Source organism: Crocodylus siamensis, chromosome 13 (genome assembly GCF_052110815.1).
Source record: "Crocodylus siamensis isolate JL-2025a chromosome 13, ASM5211081v1, whole genome shotgun sequence".
Taxonomy (NCBI): Eukaryota; Metazoa; Chordata; order Crocodylia; family Crocodylidae; genus Crocodylus; species Crocodylus siamensis.
The window spans coordinates 4,372,718-4,397,937 of record NC_143407.1 but is presented as its reverse complement, the minus strand read 5'-3'; the positions used below and the strand labels follow the sequence as shown (position 1 = coordinate 4,397,937).

Here is a 25,220-nt window from a genome sequence, read left to right as displayed (position 1 = left end):
GACTGTGGCCAAACCCAGCCTTCTTTGAAATACTTTTCCTGGTCAAAACTAACTTTTAGGCTCTGCCTAAAAGCAGGTTTCAAAAGGGCCAGGATGAAAAAGTGTTCGTACTGCTAAAGCTTCTTGCTGTTTGAAATGAGCTCTACCAGCTGAAGGCAGGTTTCAGCAGAGTCATGCCTGCACAGTGCTTCAGGTGAGCTCACCAGCTGAGTGACCCACCCTAATGAGCTCGCCTATAGTGTTTTGTTTCCAGATCCAGAGGCTGTGGGCCTCAAGCAGTGTGGTCTGCCTGAGGGAGCTCTCCAAGTCCAAGTCCTCTGTTAATGCGCTTTTGTTAGGTGCCATATTAAACTATTCACCCCTGCTAAAAGCATGGCCCAGCTCCTCTCCAGCTTCCATTTACACTGTTTTAGGAAGCCTGCTGATGACTCAGGCCAGCCCTTTTGGCCTTCTTGTTTGCCAATAAACTGTTCCTTTGGAATTCCACAGGTTACTGGCCCAGTTTATACACAGCCTGTCATCAATATGAGCCCTGTTCAAACAAGGTCTTTATGTCAGACATTTCCCAATTCCAGTCTCCCACACAGACCACCAGGGAGGGTCCGTGTCAACCAGTGCCTGGTATCCTTATCTTTCCTGAAGGACTCCCTTGCCCCTGGAGACACACTCTTCAGTTTCAAGTCACTACTCCCAGATATTGAGTAGGGCTGCTTTGGCTAGTTCTGGGGAAACAGCCTCTAAACGTTAATTGGCATTTAAACTAGAGGAGGCAGCAATAGTAGTTCAGGCGTCTGTGTTACCCAGACTGTGTGCGAAAAGGCTCAGCTAGAGCAGACACATTGGCCATTTTGCCTGTATTTGTGATCTTCAGGAAACACTGATCAGCAACACATCGCAGACATTGTGCTGGTGGAGTGAAACCCAGCCTTTAGCAGGGGGTCAGAGTGACAGTGCCACACCATGCAAGTCCTATTGCAACCTTGGTTGGAGGGCTCAGTTCATGGCTAGGCCTCTGCTAGCCTTGCGCCCCAAGTAGGGGTGAGGTTTTCTCCTACTGAAAAACTCAGGCCGACTCCCCAGCCCTGTCTGGGGCTCCTGTTGTGGAGGACTCACACAATCCAGCTTGCTTTTCTTCCACAGGTAGAAGGGATCTGCCAGCTGCTTGAGGGAGTTTTTCAGGTTCACCGCTATCAAGGCTCCAAGCACAGACTGCAAAGGAAGAGGACAGCAGCTCAGACCCAACCACAGGAAAAGTGTAAGTGTTACGGCCCATCACCCAATAGAAAAAAGTGCTAGCCTGAATACAGTTTTGCCTTCTCTCAGGCCTGCAGCTGAGGTGCAGTGCTAAAGGTCAGCAGTGGCTGAAGCTCACCAACGTCACTCCTGAACCCGAGGCACAAGTGAATGGGTTTTATTCACCACTTCTGCCATAGGGGTAGCAGGAGATGGCATTTCCACACTTTGCTCTGCAGTGGTTTGGTTTATGTAGGCTTTGTGCAATATGCTGCCTGGGAAGGGGCCATCTTTTTGTTCTGTGTTTGTAGACCACCAGCATTTGGGCGGGGGCGGGGGGCGGTGGCTGCTCCACAAATACAACTGATAGCTGAATGTGGCTGCTAGCTGGTTTGTAATAAGTGGCAACAGTTTGTCCAGCACTGGATAGTAGGCCTCCCAAGGCAGGAGAAAAGGCAACTGGTCCAGTATTTCCTCTGGATTGGATTTAATATCATAGACTAGATTAGGCCCAGTGTCCTCATGAGGGATTCAGTGGTCTCATGGTATGACCCAGACCTCTTTCATTGTTCCAGTCCCATCATTTCACTACTCCTGAATTTCAAGTTTCCACAAGCTTAGACAAATCTCAAAAAAATCCCCACCCCCACGTCTGCTGGGTTTTCCCCTAAACTTACCATATGCTCTTGACACTTGTTCCAGGTTCACTCAGTAAAACTTTGAGGAAAACCTCCAATACAAGGTGCATTTCATGGGGGATGTTTAATAGAACTGCATACAGCTGTGTGATAGCTCTTACCTTAATGCTCATTCATAGTGAGCAGGAAGGCTTATGGGATTTGGCTAGAAACAGTTGATTTGCAAAATAAAGGATGCCAGAATAAGAGGCTTAGCCGTACCCCACTGTGTCCCACAGGGGTGAAAGGTTGTGTTCCCTGCCATAGCCCTTCAGGTCATGTGTACTTACCTTTGGAAGGGGATAGAGGTAAGTCCCCAAAGACAGCATGGTTACCATAACCACCAGTGCCACAAAGAAACTTGCCACCTGTGGATAGAAAAGCAGTCAGAGGGCACTCAGGTCCTCTGAACCTTGTCACCCCTTGAACTGAGGGCCAGGGGCAGCAACTACGTATCTAGTGGCTCCAGCAAGGGCCAGGGTTCTTGCCACTTCCTCTTCCTGTCCCTCCAAGTATTTGAGTGCTATGGCCTCGCCAAGCACTTGCCCACCTGGTAGGTGTCCACCTACACTCAGCATGTGAGCAACAGTGCATCTAAACAATAGGGAAGTCTCCTGGATTAGCAGCTCCAGAGACTGAGGCTCTTTCCTCAGCCTGTGCACCCACGGCAGTCAATGGGAGCTGTTGATCCCGGAGGCTTTCAAGCCTGTCAGGTCTTTGCCTTTAGGACCCCTTCCATAGCCTTTAGTGTTTTGTCCCTCTCTCATGCCCACCAACAGGACCCCTAGCCATGGTAGTGTGTAACAGGGTGCCTTCGCATCAGGTCTTCAGCAGCTGTCCTGCTTCTGGGGTAACCACCCACTTCGCTCGCCTGCCATGCCTTGATGGAAAAAATATGAGAGTTGTTACTAAGGCTGGAGGCTACCCATTACTTGCCCTGCTGACAGGGGCTTAATACCTGCTCAGACTGCCCCTACACAGGTCCCATGCCTCACAGATGTTACTTCTCCAGGTTATGGCCATAGCTAACTGGGCACACAGTTACAGCTCTTTTCTACAGCCCCAGAGGGCCACTCATATGCTACCCCTCTCTCACCAGGGTCCCACTCACTCCACTGGCTCTCACCCAGCCTCTTTTATACTGCCCTCTCTCAGATGCCACACTCATGCCACCCAGCTTTGGGCTTAGCTCTCCTCGGTCAGCCCTGGCACAGTCTATTGGGCATCTCCCACTACCCTCACCCGAGTATTGACTGAGCAATTGTACAACTGTAGGCCTGTTTCACTCCTAGCGCCCCCCATCGTGCCACTATGCCTCCACTAGGCCTCCTTGCTCTCCCCACTCACAGGGGTGCTCTGCTCGTCACTTCTTTCACACAGGGTCTCTCTACTCATTGCCTCTTTCACATGGGGTCTGGCTCATACCCCCAGGCTTTCCTCTGCCACCTGGGTGCAGCCCCAGGTCCCTCCTCCAGCCTGAGGTCTGCCTCAGGGTTCCTTAACCAAGCCCTGGACTCCCCCTGCTTGCTAAAACACCACCAGGGATGTGGGACCAGGGTTGAGGCACCCCACCCTACCTTTCACCAGGGAAGTAGCTGGCTTGGCATTTCCTGGGGGCTCTCATGCCACTAGGAGCCCCACCAGACCACCCTTCCCCAACAGGGTGCAGTTTTATATCTTACCTGGGACAAGGGCTTACCTCCTCCCCATAGTCCCCACCCTTACCTCCCAACTCAAGCTGGAACAGCCTCTCAGCCTGATGTTTCCTCCTTCCTTTCTACAGCAAACTGAGCCCAGTTTGTATCCCTGGGTCCAAAATGGCTGCACCCATCAGGCACCTGGCTGCTACCTGTTTTCTGCCCTTAAAGTGGCAGATGCCAAATGTGCCTTGCCACATAATGCTTCTTGTAAGGTTAGTGCTTAACACTGGGAAAATAGTTTGAGCACCAACGCATTCACCTCACCTAAAGGTCACCAGACAGTCATCAGACAGTAACATGATCCAGTGAGTGAGAGGCTCAGGCTGGATTCCAAGTATCGATGCACAGAGCAACAGCTTTGCATATGCTACCTGTCCTATGAGCTATCAAGGTCCTTGGGAAAATACCAGGACCAAAGTTCACTCTGAGCTCCAGTGGTGTAAATCTGGAGTGACTTCATTCAAGCCAAATGAGGTAGTTTAGATTAGCTGCAGTGGAGTCAGCAAATCTGGCGCTGAGTCTCATCAGAGGATTGGCTCCAGCTACTTGCATTCAGGTAGCAGCCCTTACTGCCCTTCATACAAACTGCTGCCACAGCCGCCATCATGGTGGGGCAGTCACAGTTACTAGCGAAGAGAAAGCGTTCACCTGAGATTTTCCTCCAGCTCCATCCACAGCTAAGGTTACTGACAGAGCACAGCAGATCACATGGATTTTGAAAAAGGATCCAAAGAAGTTGCTGCAGCCCAGGGCAAGCATCTCCTGTGGAGATAAGGGGAATAGGCTTGTTCAGGAGGGACAAAGCATCATCTTCTTGCCCTCTCAATCAGCTCCATCTGGCAGCACTTTTACAGGACAGGGAGAAATAAGTCACACAGGGTTCCCTTCCACCTCTTACGTGGGTTGCATTCTCTCTGCAGAGATCTGCCACCCTGTCCCATTTCTGCCTTTTCCCCCAGGCTCTTTCCTGCCCCAGGATTGCTCCTGCCAATCCCAGGGTTATCCTAGATTTTCTGAGTCACATCTTCCTGTGTATGGGAAAAGGGCAGATCAGGGGATTTCTCTTGATCGGCATGCAAATTGTTAATAAGGCTTTGTTTGCAGCAGGCAAGGAAAGGAAAACTGTGGCATGCCTGGCGGTTACTGAAAACCAACATTGTGCTTCTGAATACAAGGGAGGATCGTTTTTTGTCCTGCTTCCTGTAGTGTCCAGGCAGTCTCCAAGGAATCCAGGACTCTCAGCTGGAGCAGCCACAGGCCTTCCCTCATTACATTCCAAAGAAATGAAAAAAACTTCCTACATCAGTCTTAAGGGACAGAGCCTTGGCTCATGGAAGTAGAGGTAACTACTGACTTCTGTGGAGACACACTGCTTTTCACCTGCTGTGGGCCTGGCCCTGAGGAGGCAATTCTAACATCAGAAATGGTCCAGGAGTGCAAATGTGAAAGGTGTCCAGGAGCTGCTGATCCTGGCTCTGTTCTCACGATCCCTGATTATGCAGTGGTGCACTGCAGCTAACTTCAGTCTGACTGCCTGTGTACACCATCATATGTGAGAGCAGACTTGGTCTCAGTAACACTCCCGTCATTCAAATAGTGGGTTATTTCTGGTTTACAGCAGTGTAGACCCTCACAGTGGTGGTCCAACTATGCTACATGTATGTGGAGAGAGAATGAAATGGGAAACAATCATGTAAGAAAACCAGGGTTGGAATGTGGGAAAGGACGTAGACAGAAACCTAGCATAACTGGAGCATGGTTTATTCTGCCCACTCAATCCAGGTGAAACCCAGGTTTCATCTTTGATTTCTTTTCTCTGAACACACATCAGTTTCAATGAACTGAGGAACTAGCTATAACCTTGACTAAACTTTTCCCATTCCACAGGGAAGACATTATGATGCATAGGTCAGCATTTTCACCAGTTCCCATTGGCATGTGGGGCATGTCCACACTGCACAATTCAGCCCTGTGTAGACATACCTGAGCTAGTTTGGGTCCTGGACACAGCATAGCAGTATTAACCTGGTGCTGTGCCTGGGCTGAGGTACCCTGCAACTGAGCCAGGAGTGAAAAAAGGAAGAGTGAGGGAAAATTGGGGAGCGAGTGGGATGGTGGTGGAGGCGAAGTAAGACATGACAATCGAACCCACTACTCTTTCCAGTTCTGAATCATTTTCCTTTGGCACAGAGAAAATCTATCTGCAGTTACGGTGCACTTAGCTCCACTTTGATCAGCAACCCTACAATACATCATTATTTACGGAAAGAAATACACATATCTTAAACAAACAAACTAAATTTTATGGCTTCCAAGTTGTTAAATAAACTCCTGCTTTCACACCTGTTGCACCCAGCAGTCTAGAGGACGATGCCACGACTGTGACGCTTAAGTAAATGTTACCTGGTTGGGGTCTACGTTGTAGCCATGTTTGGTTCCCAGGGTCCGCCCCATAGCCAGGTTGATCACGTAGCCAACAATGGCGAGCGAGAAAGCCGTGCCGATCATATCCTTCCACTTGCTCACCAGAGGGAGCACTGGGGCTGGGAAACTGCATCGGAGGAACAGAGGAGAAAAGTAATCAGTACTCAGAGGTGTGGAGAAGGACCCAATAGTGTAGGGTTTTGGCTAATCTATACAGGGGTCACTTCATCCATCTCTTAAGTACAGCCATCTCTGGGAGAAACACAATAGCTGTTTAACAGCGCACAGCAACAGAAGTGAAGAATGGCACATCTCACAAAAGCTGTGGGGGAATTAAAGTGGGTGAATTCCAACTGGGATTTGCAGGATGCTGGGGTTCTTGCAATAAAAGACTGGAAGATCTTGAATGACCACAGAGTGATAATTTGTAATAGCAGCAGGGCTAGCTGACTTCTCAGACTGGTGTCTGGAGAGGGCCCAGGCTTCTCTGAGCACTTATAAAACACCAACAATACTCCAGGAAAAGGATTTTTCCCCAGGCTTAGATTGCATGGTGAAAGGCATGGCATATGAACCAGTATGAAACAAATCAGCAGCTCAGAGCAGGAAATGTCTCTCCGCTGCTTTCCCTAAATTAGTCCATTAGGCCACCATGTCATTACAGTGATGAAGCTGTGCAAACACAAGACTGCAGTGCACAGTGCTTGCTGTAATTACAAATCACCATTCCTGTGCTGGCATAATAAACAAGGATATAGCTGTGTCTAGGAAGTAACTTAAAAAGCACCTGGAAACTTGTGGGCTCCTATACATGTGCCGGGAAGCTGCTGTGACGCACTGTGATTACAGTGCATCGGAGCATGCTCTGTTAATCGAGTTGGCTGAAGCATGGTAATTACTGCACTCCAGCAGACTTCAGCATCACGGGTATCAGCATCCCTGCACTAAAAAATGGCAGTGGGATGCTTTAAACAAGCTGGTTTGATGAGCTTTAGTTCAAAGCACCCCACTGTCATTTTTCAGCACGGGGACAATGATACACGTGACCCTCCGGACGCTTTTAAATAATTCAAGTCTCCCTCCTGCCTCCCAGATCACATCTATAATGCTCTGCAAGTCTTCAAATAACATGGGTACAAGGATTCTTTGCAGAGCTGTGCAAAGCCACAGGATTCCCACCATATGGGAAAACCCAAAACGTCAGGTTGGCAATGCTAGAGAGCTTTTGCTGGTGGCCCCGCTCCTTGGCTGGCACTCGCGGGAGCGGGGGCCACTGGTGCTTCTGCCTGTCTCGCTGCCTGTCGCCTAAACAGGGAGCATGGCCTGACGTGGAGTGCACTCTTTGGTGAGTGAGATTGCGCGCCCCACCCCGGTCAGCACGATCAGCTCCAGGGGACCTGCCCTGGGTCACTGACTGGTGCCAGGGTGGGGACCATGCCTCCCCTGACTGAAGAGGCACCAGCTGCCCATGCCATGGGGGATCCCTGGAGGAGGGCACTAGGGTTAAGAGTTAACCAGGGGAAAAGTAGCAAAGTCGATGGGGAGTGGCAGACAGGGGGAAACAAGTGGTAATGAAACACTGTCCCCCTTTCTGCATTCCCCATTGTGGGGGTCATTGTCCTTCACAGTCTGTCACTTTGGGACATGGGCATCTGTATCACAGATTGTAGAAAGGGAGCCCCAGCAGGAGCAGCACGGGTCCAGAGGGAAGGAGCCCTTTGCGAGTTCACATACTCACCCCATGCTAATCTTCCCAACAACTGGCATGTGGTATTTCTCAGGCATTCCCAAGCAGCCAGAGATTGCAGTGGCTACTATAACCTATAATGACAGAGAGAAAAGGAGAGAAGTAAATGGAAGGAGCAGGATCCATGACCAGCACTATCCTCACCTAGCATTTCAGGTTGGCTGTACCAGTGCTTACTGCAGTAGAGAACAAGATGCTTGGGGTCAAAGCCCATCCTTTCCTAAGTAGGAGAAAAGTCTCCTCTCTTCCATGTGGGTTGTGTCCTTTTATGCTAGGACTGAGTTTGCCTGGACAGCTTCCCCTCTTCTGAGGCACTCAGGATATAACATCCTGCCTTACTAGGTATCAGTATATGGGGGCACTAGAATCCAGCCTCTTTCGCTGCTTGCCTTGAAGATGCACCTTCCTGAGTAGGCTGGCAGGAGCTAAGGGGGTGATTTCCTTTCCTGGGAACAAAGGATGAATGAAATTGGGCATCACTTACTATGATGATCTCCATTGGGATAGGCACCCGGATCTTCTTCATGTACTTGAGGTTCAGCTCTTTCACAATAATTAGGAGCACAGCGCTGACCAAGGCATAGACCAAGGAGGCCACATTGGTCTTGGGGAGGTTCTTGCAAATATCGATAAAAGTCTAGAGGGGAGAGAGGAGAGACCTGTCACTGAGGCACAGAGAGGGGCCAGGGACCAGGCAGAGAACACCCTGCCAGATGCACCAATGTCCATAAAGAGCAGGCACCAAAGTGCCCAGTAGTAGAAGCATCAGCAGAAGGTGCAAGACATCCCAGGGACAGAATAAGCTGCCTGATGAGAAGGTTTTATGGTCCCTAACTAATTAGAGATAGGTGCCTACCCCAGCACAGGAGGATTCATATTCCTTGTGAAATGGTCAACCCTCTTAAGTCTACAGTAACCTGTAATTCGGAACTGTCAGCCAAGGGCTAAGTATGAATTATGTTTTTCAGCAGTGCATCCATAGCCCAAGTGCCCCTTGGTACAAGTGGAGGGAGCTAGGAGCAACACAGTCAGGTACGCACTCAGCCCTCTGCTTCTATCACCATTCAGTAGTGGTTTGCATAGAATTGGCAGCGTGCTTAGTGCTGGGTCAAGACGCAGCGAGAAGCTTCACGCCCCAGAGAGATGACTTACGTAGACAATAGCGAGGGGCCCGGTGTAAGATGGGACCTTCAAGCCGAAGACGTACTTGAGCACGGAGATGAGGATCTGGAGCCCTGCTGCGGTCATGAAGCCCCTGATGAAAGATTCTGAGAGGTAGATGGCTACAAAGCCAAACTGCACAAAGCCCAGGCAAATCTAAGGATGGACAGACAGACAGGTCACTTTGAGGAGCCACTGGAAACAATCCATCCCCAAAGAGCATCTTTCAGCTTGTTCATGGAGAGATACTTCATGTACCAGACTGGCTCTTCCAGTGTAGAGCACCTGGTTAGTGCTGTGTCATGGGTATAGCCTGGACACAGAGCAGGTGTAACTGGCCCATGGAGACTCAGCCCAGAAAGGAACAAAGAGCCCACGTGGAGGCTTCTCTCTGACCTCCACCCTCCTCCTGGGATAGGAAAGAACAAGGGGGTGCCTGGAATGCTGCTCTGTGCAATCCCTGGTTGTGACTTTGGTGCTTGGGCTTTTGTGTAGCTCTCTGATTACTCAAACATACAAGTAGCTCTGCATAAAGGATCAGGGAAGTTTTGTGCCGCTATGGACAACCCCATCCCCTGATCCTGGATCTGCACTGAGAATGGCTCAGCCAGTCACGCTCTGAATATGGGCAGGGGAAAACCGGCATGGTCACCATGGTCCTTAGCACACCCCTGGCCTCCTATGGCTTCCCCTTGGGCATTGCCACAAGTTTAATTCACTCCCACCACGTGCATTCCCATGCACAATGTCCTTGCAGTGAAAATAGACCAGCAGTTGTGAGCTGCAAACCATGACTAAAGAATGGAGACCTCAGCATCTTTCTTTTCTGTTCAGAAAAATTTATGTAGGCTGGATTTTTCTATCCAGGTCCCTACACTGGGGCCCATGACTGCAGAAACAGAGGTCCAGCAGGTTTGAAGTGCTGCCCAGGACCACAGGCAGGTCAGGACCGTGGGACCTTTCCAAATGCTGTTTCCAGGTACCCCCAACGCAGAAACAGCCCCAGTTCCTGCCCATGCTGCCTCTGTCATCCCCAGATGACAAGCACTTGTCCTGCAGGAACAGTCAGTGTCTAACCTCACAGGGGTGCTAGGCTAGACCCAAACAGGGAATAGATTCAAGGCAAAGGCATTCTTACTTGTATTATGGCCGTCAGACAAGCTAATGTGGCTGAGATCTCCAGTCTGGCTGCCTCCATGGCAGTGTTGTTGACATGTATCTCATTGGTGGTATGGTTAAAGTACTGGAAGTCAGACTCAGGAGCCAGCTCATGGCAGACATTCCCAACGATAATGCTGATGACTGCAAAGGTCCCTTCAGGTCAAAATGATAGCATCAGTGACTGACTTTTAGGCAGATCATCCCATTCCATAATGTGTCTTAGACGGTCCACCAGGAATCACCCACCCTGCAGTGCTGTCATCTCTATGTGGGGAAATGGCAGCAGTTTATCAGGGCACCATGGTACAATATGGCAAGCACCAGGAATCGGGTATGTTTCCTAATGCCCCAGGGAGCAGGCCTGATAAATAACACTGTCCCTGGGGACCTGGCAGAGCCAGAGGAACTGCCCTTGACAAACAAATGGACTTGGGGTGCATTCAGATCCAGAACTGGAAAAGGGGAACTTACCTGGGACCATTTGGTGGATGCCACCAAGGATGAAGTATGTTATCAAGGGGAAGAAGGAGGAGTAGAGCCCATTGACAGGAGGGAGACTGGCCAGTAGTGCAAAGGCCATGCCTGAAAAATACAAGTGACATTGACTTCAGATCAGATAGCTAAAGTAAATCTTCTGTGTTCCCTGGGGATGGTCCTGCTAGGACAGAGCAGTAGGCCAGTCAAGTCCAGTAGCTTGTCTCTGACCGTGACTAGGTGCTGCAGGAGAAGAAGCCAGAACGTCCATCAGAGACTGTAATGGAGTATGCTGATACATACTCCAGGCAGCTGGATCTACAGTCCTGAATACAGAGGCAGGACCCACGCCAACTCATCCTGTTAGTGGGACTTAGAAACCTCCACCAAGCTGCTGAGTCAGTGCTGCCAAGGCACTGTGGCAAGTGCAGTTTACTAACTCTCTCCAGATATGGGAGAAGGATGTGATCCTCTGGGGACCCATGAGGAGAGGAAGAAAGGTCCTACAGGGAAACGAGGAAGAGCCAGAAGTGAGGGGAAAGAAAGCTTAGCCTGCTGCTAAACTGACATTTTTTTACTTCCAATAATGCCAAGCCTAAGGGATGAAATCAATCATGTAAGGACTTGATCAGAGCAAGGCCCTTGAATGGTTAGATGCTATGGTATACTGCAGCTTGATAAGAAGCTGTAGTACCTTCTCATCACTGCTTGTGGGGGAAGCTGCTACACCGTGCCCAAATGACAGAGAAAGGGAACATCTTCTCACCTTGTGGCACTTGAATTGTCCCTGCGCTGAGCCCGCCGAGAACATCGGGCAAAATGTAGTCCTTGATTTTGTATTTGGGGAGCCAGACAAGTATGGGGAACAGACTGTAGAGGATGATTTTGCATCTGGATGATGAACATCTAGAGGAGAAAGAGACATGAATTCAGAAAGAGGAGCTACCCAGGATGCAGTTCTCCTCTGTTGATAACCATGGTCCTGGGTCTTTTAGGCAGGCTTAATGTGCCACTCATCTGATGCAATAGTGTTTTACACCCTGGTTTTGATGTTGACACAAGGAGCACGGCAAAGATGCACAGACCCTTTGGGCTTAGCTGTAATGCTGTTGTTAACCATGCAGGAGAGAGAGAGAACCAGAAGCATTTATCCAAACCAGCCTCAAACTCTGGAGGAAAGGCAGTTGGATCAAGATTGGTCCTAGGTCAGTTTTTAAAACATTTGTTCAATTCTACTTCAACTAGCGGTACGGAGGGAGACGTTTTTCAGGGAGCACCTCTATTCAGCATGGAATGAGCATGACACGTTGGAAAAGGAAAGTGGATTACTGGGATTAGTGTCTAAGCCTCGGTATATGGTTAGATTGTCTTCTTGCCTTCCAGAGAGTGCCTCCCATGGCACTCTGCAGCACCTGTCCACTCAAAATACCAGTGCTCAGCTAGCTAACAATTTCCAGGTCCTGATGCCCAGCTATTGCACTCCTGTGTGAGGCTGAGGGCTATGGTCTGGGGGCAGAACCGTATGTGAGTTCAGAGAGAGCTCAAGTAGCTTGAAGCCCCCTTTTTCTTTGCCTGTATTCTGGGACCTTCCAGGATCCTGTCCAGCCCCCTCTATTAGAGCATACATAAGGCTGGCCTACAATATGGCCGGGGAAGTACGGAATAGCCATTTTGGCCATGTGCTCCGCCACTGTCTGGATCCACTCTGGTGACTATGAGAGACCCCCAGATACAGCGGATATTCCTGCAAGGACATCTCAGACAATTTTAAGGCTCCTTTATACTGTCAAAGCTGGAAAACTCTGCCTTCATGTAACTAAGAATGAAAGTCCTGGCTCCCTTCTAGCACCCGACTGGGTGCAGGTCAGGGAGGGCTGACCCAAACAGAAAATTGAGAACCAGCAGAAACGTTCATCCAAAATCCAAACAAAAATGAAGCTAAAGTTTCATGGATACTCAGCAGCAAATATAGCCACCACGTTTCTGTGGCCAGAGAAAGTTTCCTCCTTATTACCACATGGCAGATTTGCTTATCTCTCTGATAACCTTCCCTTTTTGTCTTTTGCAATATTTGTTCTCTTGTAGGGAGGGGAATTGGAGCTGAAGCACCATTTCCAAGACAGTAATTTCCAGGATCATTCTTTTCTGGAAAACGTCAATATTTATTTCACAATCAGACAACTAACTAAAGGAATGTTGCCTACAAAGTCTGTAAAAAATAGTACACATAGGCTTACTTATGTCATCTATAGCATTTTCTGATTCCTAAAGAGGAGCAAAAAAGCTAGTTTTCTTGTTACTACTCATGCAGGTTGTTTAATCTTGCATCTGTTTCAGCTCATGCAATAGAACCAGCTATTATGTCTCACTTTGCAATACTACTTGATGTTTCTTTATCCATCAAGAATCTGAGGATTCTGGGGAAGATTTCCAAAGGTATAAATGGTAGTTAAGCTACTGGTTTCTCCTGACTTTTGGCTGGAATTGTTTGCCTAACCACTCTTTATGCCTTTAAAAACTCTCCCTCCTCATAATCGCTTTCTGGTCAGTCTCCTCTTTAGGTGCCCAGTCCCAGCCCAAGGCTGCAGTACCTGGATTGTAAATGCCAAAGAATAGCAGTGCTCAAAATCTGGCCCATAGGGCTGTGTCATCTGGCCCCTGGAGCTCGCCACGGGTCCAGAAATTTGGCAGCATTAATTATCATAGCTTTCATATGTTAGATGATACAGTCCCACAAGCTAGATCAGGCCAGCGCACACAGTCACTCTGTGGCCATACATAGCCACCTGCATGCTAACCCCATGCGACCCCATGCTGGAACTAGCTCACATACTGACCCCAGCCCCAAGCCACTCATCCAGTCCACAAAGCCAGAATGTTGAGCACCACTGCCACAGGAGAATATTTATTGCCTTAAAATATCTGTTTTTTGGCAAATGTGTTTATTTCCCACGAAACATATCGATCATAAGAAAAGCCTACATGCTGATCCATACTTGACCTGATAGCATACTCCAGAGAGTGTCTATAGCTTTTAACATTACCTGAAAAGGTTTTTCAATTTTTCTCCCAGTGGGTAACTTCTGCTTTTCTTCTCAAACTCCTCATCAAAGACCCCAACAGAATAGGCAGGACGGTCGATGACATAGCGTGGCCTAGTTTGGTTCATCCTCGTGTCATTTAAATCCTTCCAAGGTTAAAAAACAAACACGCAGAAACTGGAGTTAGCAGTGGTGGCCAGGCCACCAAGTTAGGTTCTAGCCAGCAGGAGGAAATGGGACTTGTTATATCCTTTTTAATCCCAGCGTTGAGGAACTCCTCCTGACTGAATATTCCCTCCCTTAAATACCTCCCTTCTCCTGCATAGGCATGCTTCTAGAGGAGTAGCTTGTTTCTGGGATGGGTCGTCACGGCTCAGGCTAAGTGGGTTTTTGTCATCTGTTCCCTAACGATGCTAATAACTGTGTCAGTATAACCTAGGAGTGTGTACTAGAAGTTCTGGGTTCTAATCCTCACTCTGCCAGTGACTTGCTGTTCAGCTATGGGCAAGTCACCTGACTTTTTCCAAGACTCCTTTTCACCAGGTTGGGTGGGGCTAGCCGTGCTTCACAGGCTGTACATCTGTGGGCCACGTGCAGTGGCAGATATTACATGCTTACACCTACGTGTCCATTTACATTCAGGATCCTTAATGTTTTGCACTGGGAATTAGGCTTACTGCTTGTCCTTGATCATTGCCATGGACTGATTTCTTATGAGAGCTGGGAAGATTCTTGTCCCACACAGACATGTAGCAGTGGCTGACCTAATTGAATGATAATGATGCCAAAATGACCTGTTTGACCAGTTCTGTTGGGTGCTGAGGTGTCACAAGGGGAAGTTAATAGATACCACAAGGCTCAGACTTTATTATAAACAGTACCATCAGAGGAAAGGGGAGACCCATTATGAGTGGATGAGTTAGGGATGGAAGGAGGAAGTGGACAGGTATGAAACAAAAATTAAGAAAGGTATTTTTGTCTGGTATTTATTTAAGTATGTCATTGTCCAGTCCACAAATAAAGGAGGTGATGGGAAAGAAGCTGCTATTTTAGGGAGCATATATTATCGTGAAATGAATCACAGATAGCTGAAAGCTCATTGTGTGTGCTGGATATTTTGGGCAAATCCTTCCCTGGAGTGAACAGACACTGTTTCCAGTCACTTGAGAGGAGCCACACAGATTTTTCCCTGGACCATTGTTTCAAGACATGAAGCACAATTGGTCCTGACTTTGGCAGGGAAAATTCTTTTCCTTCGAACTTGGAGCTTTACATAATCGTAATCCACACTCAGGCAGGTGGCAGTTTTCATCTAGATCCCATTTTATCAGACGTTTTATAGGAAACCTAATATAAGGGTCTGGATTTGACTCACCCTGTGACAGGCAAATTAATAATGGTTTTTCTGTTGCTAAACATCACTGCCTAGATTTTGGCTTGGAGCTATTTCACGAAAATTCTGGGATTGATGCATGGGATTTTCTCCTGTTAAACATTCTGGTCCCTTTTCATCCCTGGTATAACACTGTTCAGGTCATTGGATGAGTTTGGACTTCTTTAATCTCCATGTGTTTTCTGCATCAGCTTTCTTTCTGGGGGGCAATCTCTTTTGAGCCTGTCTTGTGAATGGTGAGATCAGACCCCTTGTCTGACTGCGGGCTGTAGGTCTGTGCCAGTAATCTGGTCACACATGCCAAGAGAGGGTTATCTCTGCCTGGGCATGTACCAAGACAAGTAGACACCATGTGACATTTCAGGGAGGAAAGAGGCTAGTGATGTGGGCAGAGTGTAAATGGCATACCCTGACTCCTGTGACAAGTACAAGGAATCGTCGGTGATGGGACTTTGTCAGCACTAGAAAGAATTTGCTAGCAGCACTTCATGGAGAAACCTTTCTGGTGCAGACAGTCAATACTGGCAAGAAGAAGCTTTTACCTGGATAGGTCCTATTGGATCCCCAAATGAAAGAAGCTATACTAGCATCATGACTGTTTGCTGGTATAAAAATGTCATTTAAATCATCCCCTGCTGTATGGGCAGAAGTTTTTAGTGCAGAGCTGGTCTGGACCATGTTTTTGCCTGGTTCAAAAGATGCCACCTCCACAACACAGCACCTCCTAGCAGCACTCTGGGGCATTGTCTCAGGACTGGCTCAGACAAAAAGAAAGTGTTTTCCTTTGAGATGTCTCCAAGCCCAGTCCCAAGAGTGCATGAGATCCTGGCCCAAGGTGGCGCAGCTGCAGGCTACCGGATTGCATCTATCAGTGCCTTGCTTGCACAAGCATCTGTTGTTTTAGGGCGCTTATACACGTGGCGGAGTTTTAGTCCTCAGGGTTGCATTCTGTGCCCCCTGAATTGAAACGATGAGTTTTATTTTTTCTGTCACTGTATATATGTCATTGTCATGGTGGCCGCAGGCGCCTGCTGAAGGCAGAAGCAGCGAGGGCCCCCATCCTTTTTCTTTTCTTTTTTTTTTTGTCAGAGCCTGCCCACCTCTCCCGTGGCTGGGGGGTCATTAATCTGTGCCATTAATCTGTCAGCTTGCCTTCCAGCCACAGGAGAGGCAGACAGGCTACGCTGAAAAAAAGGATTGGGGCCCCACACCACTTGTGCCTTCAGCAGGTTCCTGCGCCCAGCAGGATGCCTGGAGCTGCCTGGGAATGGGCTGGCTTGCCCCTGGGGCAGCACAGGGGGATGGCAGGAGGGTGGCAGGGTGCGCTGGGAGTGGGAGAAGGCGGCAAGGACGACACATGAGGTGCTGGAAACCCAGGCAGGCTCTAGGGAAATTAAGCAGTGCAATCTAAACTACATTGGGATGTTGTTTAGTTTGCAACGATGCAAACTCGTTTAAAACCCCCAAAACATGTGTACATGTAATGTGTGACAGCATTAAGCCACACAGAACAAAATTTTTGTCACATGTACAGCGTGAAATCATTACATGTACAAACACCCTTAGCCTCCAAAGCTGTGCCTTCCCCAGGCTTTATCCAAAGACAATGGGTCATTTTTATAATAGCAGACCTGAGGATGCAGGTGGCACTGGTGAGCCTTGGTTACACTGCAGCTGCCAGATACCCCTGTTTTCTTCGCAGCACTTTCTTCCAGGAAGCAGGCTAAGGGCATGTGGGGATTTTGCAGTTGTTTCATTAATTTCCCTGACCTATTTGGCCCTACCCATGCTGCCTGTCATGAGCCAAGAGTCTCCTTCATGGAGTGTGTATTGAATGTGGTCTGGTCCTATCGCCACTTGCTCCTGAAGCATTTTCAGTTCTAATAGAAGTATGGGTAAATGGGGATTGGGGCCTGCACGTCCATTTCTGTGTGCAGATGCTCTCTCTAATGGACCAAACAATGGTGACACTGGCAGAGTCATGAGTGAAAATATCATGCCAAAGGCATTACAAACCTATACCCTAGCCCTGAGGGGGCCTGAGCTCTCATAACTCCTGGTTTTCACCTTTCAGGCACTGCATACCTCAGGGATAGGGCCATGTACCTGCCAGCCAAAATCTTGGCCTCGCTGAAATCAAGGGGAATTTTACCACTGAGTTGGTCAAACTTGGGATTCATCTGCAAATGTTTGCCTACAAGAGTAATTTTGCTTCTAATGTAGCTGCCTCCGGGTTGGAGCCTGGGAGAGTTTATGTGCTTCAATCTAGCACAAGAACCCAGGGCAGGAAGTAGAGCATGATGCATACGGCTGAAACTGCCTAGGGAATATAGGTCAGCAAAATAATTACACTGAAGGAAACTTGGCCAGGGCACAAATGTTTGCTAGCAGCCCAACTATTGCAACAAGTGCCACAAGAGCATTAATGATCACACTTGGCACTGAGACTTTGGTTTCACCCCTCACTCCAAGCCACAGCTCTTCTGACAGCATGTGCTCCCAGTACCAAGCCCTGCTGTGAGCTAACTCAGTCAGATGAGCAAGGCTTTCCACACAACTCGGGCCATCCTCGGCAGGTCACCCATCTTAGCGTGGACCGCGCCTGGCTCAGGTGATAGGACAAGGTGTCAGGCAACAGCAGTAAGAGCTCCTCCCTGAGGGCATCATTGCTTATTCACGGCAGTGCTGGCCAGAGGTCAGCACTCCGGCTGGCATAAGCTCTGTTGTTTTTTCCTGTTAAGATTGAAATCTGGCTCAGGATCACCCTAAACACCGTCCATGCTTGCCCCAGGCCTTGGTCTTAGGCAGGACTCTCAGTTTCTTTTTGGCTTATTCCAAACTCTTTTTTTACTCCCCTCAGGACTGACTTCAGAAACTTCCACCCCCCACCTCCAGCCTTGCTCCAGATTCTCGTTGCAGTCTGAGTCTGCTGCAGAGTGCCCCGACCCACAGATCTGCTCTGGCTTTCCAGCCCTGTCTTACCCACCCAGGGTCCCTCTGAAGTCTCAGGGCCCCCCCCACCTCGCCCATAGTTTCTCCTGGATAGTACTTTCTGGCTTCACCGAGATTCTCAGTTACCCCAGCTGGGGCTTGCTTCAGCTCCCCAGTCCCCTGCTGATCCCTCTAAAACACAAGTGGAGCCAAAGGACTCTAGTCTCAATGGTCCTGGCTTGAGTTTCAGGCACGTGAGACTCTAACCCTCTCCTAGCTTCATTTCTCAATCCTGTTGCTCACCAAGTAACATGCCTGCCCTCAGAGGGACTGCATTAGTTAGTTATATCACAGCCCTTTAATGAAGTTCTTCCTGCTGAGCGAAAGTGCTGGCAAACAGGAGAAATAATAAACAAGGCAAGTATAAGGGAGAAAATATCCGTAGGATTAAACTCCATCTTAAACAAACAGGCTGATGATGTCAGCATCTTGGACGGAGTCAAGTTCTTGAGTTGGCTTATCAATGGCCTTGCCCTAGATCAAACAGCGGGTTAAACCTTTGAGATTTCAGAGCTAAAGAGCGGCAGCCATGTGACCGCACGGTGAACAAAAGGTGAAGCCAGCTGTCCTGGAGCTGCTGGAAAAAGATGGGGCGAACTGGGCATGTGGTTTAGTGCTAGAATAAATCATGATGCCAAGCAGAGGCAGTGCAGCCAGTCTGTGGGAACCGTAGCAGAAAGGCTGGAGAAAACCGTAGCGCTGCCACACACTACTTTGTTTACTTGCGGCCAGCTTCCATATATGCAGGCGCTCAAATAAGGGACTGGATTTTCAGGATTGAAAATCAGGTAGGGGAGTGGGGCTGAGCCTTTCTGACCCAGTCATCCCTGCGTCTGTGGGAGCTGATGTGCGCTGAGAAATAAGGCCTCGGCCTTAAGTGATGAGCAACCTGACAATAAATTGGCCCTAGACTTTGAAAAACAAAGGAGCGCTCCGAATCCTTAAACCATGACGTAGAACTATGAGCAAACAAAGGTCTGAGGCAAAACTATTCTGCTCCAAGGATACGGAAAAGGTGAGATAAAGTATCCCATAAGGTCATACAAACAGAGTATCAGCTGAGTGCCCAGGCAGCTCCCCAGGGGCTGCTTTGTGCCCTGCCAAATTCAAGACCTCCCACGTGTGCCAAGCATCAAGTTTTTTCTTGGCGCGCATATTGCTGACACAATTGCCGGGTTTTTATCGCTGGTGATAGCCGTGTCAGGGAAGAGGAAAGTCACATTGAGTTTCACTCAGTGCTGATAGGACTGAACAGCAGGAGAACACCTTCTCGTGCTGGTGAGTCTAGGCAAGGGGGATGCTTCAGAGCAGGGAGCATAAATCCATACTTGGGGAAGTCAATTTTATTTGCAGATTGTCTGATCATATTGTGTTTATCACAAAGGTCCAAATTCACCCCACCCCAAGAAAGATCTATGCCTCCAGGGGAGCTCCCGATGGGGTGAAGTGAAGTTGTTTTAAGGAAAAATGCCAATCATTTACCTTTGTCTTTTAACACATGATTATCTCCCGTCTTTTTTTCTCTTTCACATTTTCTCCTTGAATTCTTATGTCAGACTAAGGTCAAGCTCTGGTCCCTTCCCAGCTCTAGATTAATCTTGTATACCCACCTCTGCCTCCACTTCCCGAGGCAGTGTGACAACAAGCAGTGGCACTTATGACACCCCTGTGCACATCCTAAGCCGAGCAGAGGTGTTAAGGGTGTGACTGCAATGCCCAAGCCCGGTCTATTGCTCCTGTTCCTCTGAACTGGCAATGCCAACGTTTTCTGTCTCCCTGAAGGAGTAACCACAAGCTCTGCAGCTGCACCAGTTCACTGAGATCTACTCCCTCCCGTGGTCCAGTAGGAGCCTCATGAGGCAATGATATCAGCACAGCTGGAAGGGAGGGGGCATGCGTGTGGATGAGTCTTAATGCTAACTCTGGCAGAGCCAGCATTGCTGTGCACATGCCTTGGAAGCCCCAAGAGCAGGCAAGGAGCTAATCCCTCTCTTCAGATGAGCCCCTGGTGATGCGTCCTCACCTGTGGGACTCTGGAGTGGCCAGCGTGACTGTGGAAAGACTTTATATAACACCCAGCCTGCTTAAATCACTTTGGGTTACTTGCCACTTTCCTTTCGTATTGTGGAAATGAGGTGGCAGAGAGACGGGTTTGGGGAAGGATGAGGTAGAAGTCACAGGCCCCAGGTCAGTGGAGGGTTCCTTGCAGTGGTTCAACAGATAAGGCTGAGGTCTGGATCCTCAGCTGGAGTAAATTTGTGCCGCCCCACTGAAGCCAATTGGATGGTGTAGATTCACAGAGCTGAGGGACTGGTGCTTAGCTCCTATTGCCGCTCCCCTTGTTGTGAATTCTTTCCTGCCAATTAAAGCCCACCTTAGCCCTCCTACACCGTGCCCTCATCCTTCACCTCCGTTGTGTTTCTTGTAGCATTGGACTGGGGAAGGTCTCTGCTTTACATGGTTGCAAAAGAATGCTCCGTAATTCATTCCCCCACGCTGTGGAATACTGACCTAACTCACTCCATCCACCTGCCTCATATTTCTTGCTGTGTTATTTGTGTGCTAGTACCATCTAGAGGACTTGGGCAGGATCAGGGCCTCTTTATGTTGGGCATGTTACACACACAACCTCACCAGCACAGTTAAGGTAGCCACCCCAGATCAGGTGTAGTTACAACAGTGTAGAAATACTCAGACTACTACATCTCATTCTGGACCTTATTTCACAAGAAAAATAAGCTATATGGGTGTAAAGGACCTAAGAATGGGTCTGTGGTATGGTTCTACCAGCTATAATTATGTCAGGAAAAAATCATCCCCTTTACTAATAAATTTAGGCTTAAAAAAAAGAAAGAAAGAAAACCAGACAGTACGGAGAACATGTACGGAGAACACTTTGAGTTATCTCTATGGAGTGCAAGGTAGCATCCTGCATGAGGCTGAATTTGGTTCCTCATTCCCAGGGTTTTTGGTTGTAGCTGTGTTGGTCTAAGGACATACGCAGGCAAGGAACCTTGCCTTCCTTATTCCCAGTTTCTTATTCCTGGTTCCTGATTCCTTTTTTCAAAGTTAGTCTTTACGTAATTAGAGATTGTTAGTAATGAATTAGACATGCTCAAGACTTTGAATTTCATTATTGGGGTGACCTTTACCCCATAATCCCAACCTAATCTCAGGTCCTTATTTAGGGCTATGTACTTGATACATGATACCATTTTACAGTTCTATTAGTAAATTTACATTTTTAACAGAATTCTAACTTTTTCTCATGTCTAATTTATTACTAACAACCTCTAATTATGTAAAGGTTAGCTTTGAAAAAGGAACCATGAACTGGGAATAAGGAACTGGGAATTGAGAATAAGGAAATAGGATTAAGGAACCAACTTCAGCCTCATGCACCCTGCAGAGATACCCAGCAGTAGCTCTGTCTGTGGTTGCTCCGGCACTGGAAGCCATGTAACTGCCTTAATGTAGAGCTGCCATGGGCAAATGAGCTGTGCTGACTAGCAGGGTATATATTAGCCCAGCCGCAGCAATGCATGAATGTGGCTAAAGTGCTTCCAGTGCCAGTGCCGGTGTCAGTACATACAGAGCTAGTGTGGGCTACTTCTACAGGGCACTGTCTTACTCTGTCTAGATGTACCTTGGGTTCAGCAGCCAGCCCTTCCACAGCTACCGGACTGTATGCTTCAGAAACATGGCCGTAGGAGTACTACTGTAAGAGTGACTTGAAAAATCCAGATAACATGGCTATGAAGAGAGTGGATGGATTTGCTGCAAAATACCTTACCCTAAGTGGAGATTTTTCTTCAGAAAACAGCAAAGCCCACCAGGGAACTTAGCTCTTGACATTGATTGATTGATTTTATATGGCAGGTGCTCAAATACTGTGGTGAAGAAGGTAGGGCAGGGTGGCACTTCCGGGACTAATTGAGTCAGAGAGACATGAACTTACATAGGCTGAAACCTAATAAAGCCATGAGACGGATGGATGGATGGATGGAGAGAGGAGTATGTGGCAGTGCGCAGGTAGACAGCTTGAGCTAGGCAATCAGGCTGCAAAAGAAGGGGAGGGGTTCCCTACACCCTTGAGCCCCATGTCACCCCCCTGTAACTCATACTTTCACAAATCTGAGCCCCAGCCTCTCCAGCCCAAACTGAAGAGCCCCATCCCTGTGCTTGTCCCAGCAGCCAGGCTTTGAATCAGTGTTTTATTTTGGTGCAGATTAAATAGTTGGCAGCATTAATAGGTGATTTCCAGAAGGCAGATGGCCCTTTCTAATAAGACCCAAGCAGGCACCAGGCAGCAGCTCGGGTGTTGCACTCTCACTGGCTGCTGGGCCAGTGCCAATGTTTGATGTACCACTTCACAGGAGTTTCTAACCGAACGAGCTCTGCGCTTGGTAACCGTACCGAGACAGGCGGCAGGCCGGCTGCCTGCAGGGGAACCCAAAGCATTTGGTACAGAGGGAGGCTATTAGGTAAAATGCTCGTACTCCAAGGCCCAAAGTCTGGCCTCACTCACCTGGGTGTAAACCCAGACTATCCCTGTTGCACTCTGCGGATTTATGATGGATTGACACTTGTGCAAATGAGACAAGAATTTGGCCCAGTCTTTCTTAGATTTGTGTAAATAACTTGCTCTCAGCCCCACCCCTGCATCTAGTCCCAGTTTCATCGGGGGCGTGGCGGGGGAGAAGTGCTGGCATAGTGCAAGGGAAGTGGAGGTGGGGAGAAGAAGGCAGCGAGCCTCCTGTTGGGCAAGCAGGAGCAGGAATGGTGAGGGGAGGGTGGGGGAACCACTCCTTGCAGGAACCCCGTGGAAGACAAAATGATCCTGGCCGGCTGACTCCACTGCAGAGCTCCAGTTCGGAGAGCAAGAGGAGTTAAAGTCAGTCGTCAGTGCAGGGAAAAGGTGCTGCTGTGCGGGCCTGGAGACTGGTGGTCCCTGCTTATCAGCCTCGTTGCCACACACTGCCTCACCTGCATGCCTCAGCCCTGCTGGGCCCATCTCAGGAAATGGGAGGGGAGCTCAGTGTCCTGTTTCCAGATCTCTGCCGGGACTGAAGGCAAGGGAACCTGTGTCAGGGAGATGCTTGTCCAGCAAGAAGCGGGCTGGCAAGCCTACAAATTCCTTCTCATTAGCCCACTAAAATGAGGAGACCCCCAGCACCAGCCTGGCTTGGATCCCAATGGAGAGCCAAGACCACTGAGGGCAGTCAGTGCTGCACCTGGGATAAGGCTCACGGCCCCTTGGCAAGCAGAGTTTAAACACTGTAAGGACTTCAACAGCATCAGCATTTGGCCCTGGGAAAGCTGTCTGTCCTGCTCCCCATCCCTTCACCATTGTCATAGATGCAGTGTCTGCAGCCCGTGGGGAAAAGGGCTGAAAATGGACTTAGTAAAGTGTAAAATGGGCCTGCCCAGCACCCAGAGCAGCTACGTGTACCTGTAGCACTGATCTCGCTGCTGCCCTTTGGAGAGCACATGGGCAATGGAAAGTCTGAGGAATTAGCAAGTTTGCAGACTGCAGCATTCCTGCACCGCCTGAGAAAGCTCTTATCCAGGCTGCCTGCTGAGAGCTCTCCAAGGCACACGCTCCCTACCCTGATGCCAGAGAAGGAAAAACACCTTGTGGGTCAGACAGCTTGTCCTCCCCAAAAGGCAGGGGCAGAGGAGAGCATTTCCCCAGCCCTAAGCATATGAACCCAGGCAGAGATTCCCCTCGGCATCCTTCCCCTCCCAGCCCAGTCCTGCCCACTTAGCTCTTGAAAGCATTTTTTGCCAAGCACCCAATAGCAGACGGGGCCACCTCAAGCACTAAGTCAGGCAAAGAGCAAGCCCCAGTGCTTCCCCCCTGTGTACCCAGCAGCTGCACTTAGGGTTTAGCTGGGTTCATAGGTACCTTCCCCATGACTTTGTCTTGCTGACCATGGTCCGTGAAGATGTAAGCACCTTTTTGGGACAGTGCAGGGCAGGGCTGTTCTCTGGGGTCACTTTGCTTAGGGCTCTGTCCAGCGTAGGTCTCCCAGGCGCAAGCAGCACAAATGAGATGGCTTGCACACTCTCCTCCAGGCTGACAAGCCTGGAAGCACCTTTTGATTTTCAGCCTAAGTTTTCTTCTTCGGACTCCCCCCGCAAACCCCTGTGGGTTTCATCCTAAAGAATTCCTGCCTCTCTTTGATGAGTTAGACGGGACTATGTTTTTATATGCCCCGCATACACATGCACAAATATATAGATATGCTCCTTTCACACATCACTTAGCCATACTATGCAGCCTCCATACCTCTGATTTATGTGGTAAACTCCTTGGTGCGGGGACCTGTCCTCAAAGCCCCCTATGCAAGGGGAAGCCTGGATGATCATGTCGGACCAGGACCAATGGGTCTGTCATGGCTCTTAACTTTCCCTTCCCAGGCCAACACCCCCTGATCTCAGTGGGAATGTGCCTGAGTAAGAACAGCAGGCTTTATTCCAATAATAATGAATTCCCATTATTTGGCTTCTGCAACCTTTCCCCATAAATCAAGCCCCTTGATCATTGTTGTGGCTAATTCCTCAGCAAATCTGCTCTTGTAAATCCCCTCTGCGAAAAAATAAAAAACAGCAACAACAACAACAACAAAAAAATTAAAAAAGCCCCACACCAGTTCTCCAGCTCCTGAAACTCACACCCAGGGGCTGTGCAACCAGAGTGCAAATCCCCCACGCCCACCGAACAAAGAGCCCGATTGTTGGAAGCAGGGTTTACCTTCACCTTGCTGGAGAGAAGAAAGGGCTGATTCTGCTAGGTGAGCTGCAAATGTGTCAAGAAACCCAATGCAGAGAGTTGCTTCTGAGGAGGTGTGCAGAGACTGTGCTCAAATAAGCCAGTGAGTCATTTATAAATCACCTCAGTCAAGGGGACTGAGGGCTGTGCTTGGCGTCTGATTGGCTTGTTGGGAAGTAAGTACACCCAAGCTAAGCTCAGGAGATAGCAGGTGGAGATAAGGAAAGATCTGAAGAGGGACAGCTCTCTTTTTTGTCCCCCTCTACACCCCCCTTCCAGAATTAGGCTGTTTGATCCCATTTACAATTCCCTTGATACACCCAGGCCCTCCAAGACAATAGGTCATATTCAGTGTCATCCAGGGTCCCCCACTGTTTGGACCTTCATTGAGGGAGAAGATGCTTTTGTTGACCTGGGCTACAGTTTCCTGGCGCACTGGCCGG

At 48.9% G+C, this 25,220-nt stretch overlaps 1 protein-coding gene and 1 long non-coding RNA gene across 5 annotated transcripts in view; one reads left to right on the top strand and one right to left on the bottom strand.

The window, feature by feature from the left end:
• SLC26A9 (solute carrier family 26 member 9) overlaps positions 1-24,856 on the bottom strand; it is a 38,393-nt gene extending 13,537 nt beyond the window's left edge. Inside the window, exons 1-12 of one of the 3 annotated variants that reach the window (XM_090025780.1) lie at positions 24,760-24,856; positions 13,622-13,764; positions 11,344-11,483; positions 10,575-10,685; positions 10,081-10,256; positions 8,934-9,098; positions 8,266-8,418; positions 7,773-7,855; positions 6,014-6,161; positions 4,259-4,372; positions 2,201-2,278; positions 1,114-1,209 (exon numbers count right to left, since the gene is read on the bottom strand). In XM_090025780.1, coding sequence (XP_089881906.1) covers positions 1,114-1,209; positions 2,201-2,278; positions 4,259-4,372; positions 6,014-6,161; positions 7,773-7,855; positions 8,266-8,418; positions 8,934-9,098; positions 10,081-10,256; positions 10,575-10,685; positions 11,344-11,483; positions 13,622-13,746 — 1,389 coding nt within the window. In that variant the 5' untranslated portion in view covers positions 13,747-13,764; positions 24,760-24,856. Of the gene's footprint in view, positions 1-1,113; positions 1,210-2,200; positions 2,279-4,258; positions 4,373-6,013; positions 6,162-7,772; positions 7,856-8,265; positions 8,419-8,933; positions 9,099-10,080; positions 10,257-10,574; positions 10,686-11,343; positions 11,484-13,621; positions 13,765-22,988; positions 23,028-24,759 lie in introns of those variants that run through there. The other 2 variants (XM_090025781.1, XM_090025779.1) reach the window with 2 other exon arrangements.
• The window catches only part of LOC149853710 (uncharacterized), a 37,580-nt gene that overhangs the window by 11,435 nt on the left and 925 nt on the right, over positions 1-25,220 (top strand). For both annotated transcript variants that reach the window (XR_016438909.1, XR_016438908.1), the window contains one exon: positions 1,141-1,255. This is a non-coding gene — a long non-coding RNA (uncharacterized LOC149853710). The remainder of the gene's footprint in view (positions 1-1,140; positions 1,256-25,220) is intronic.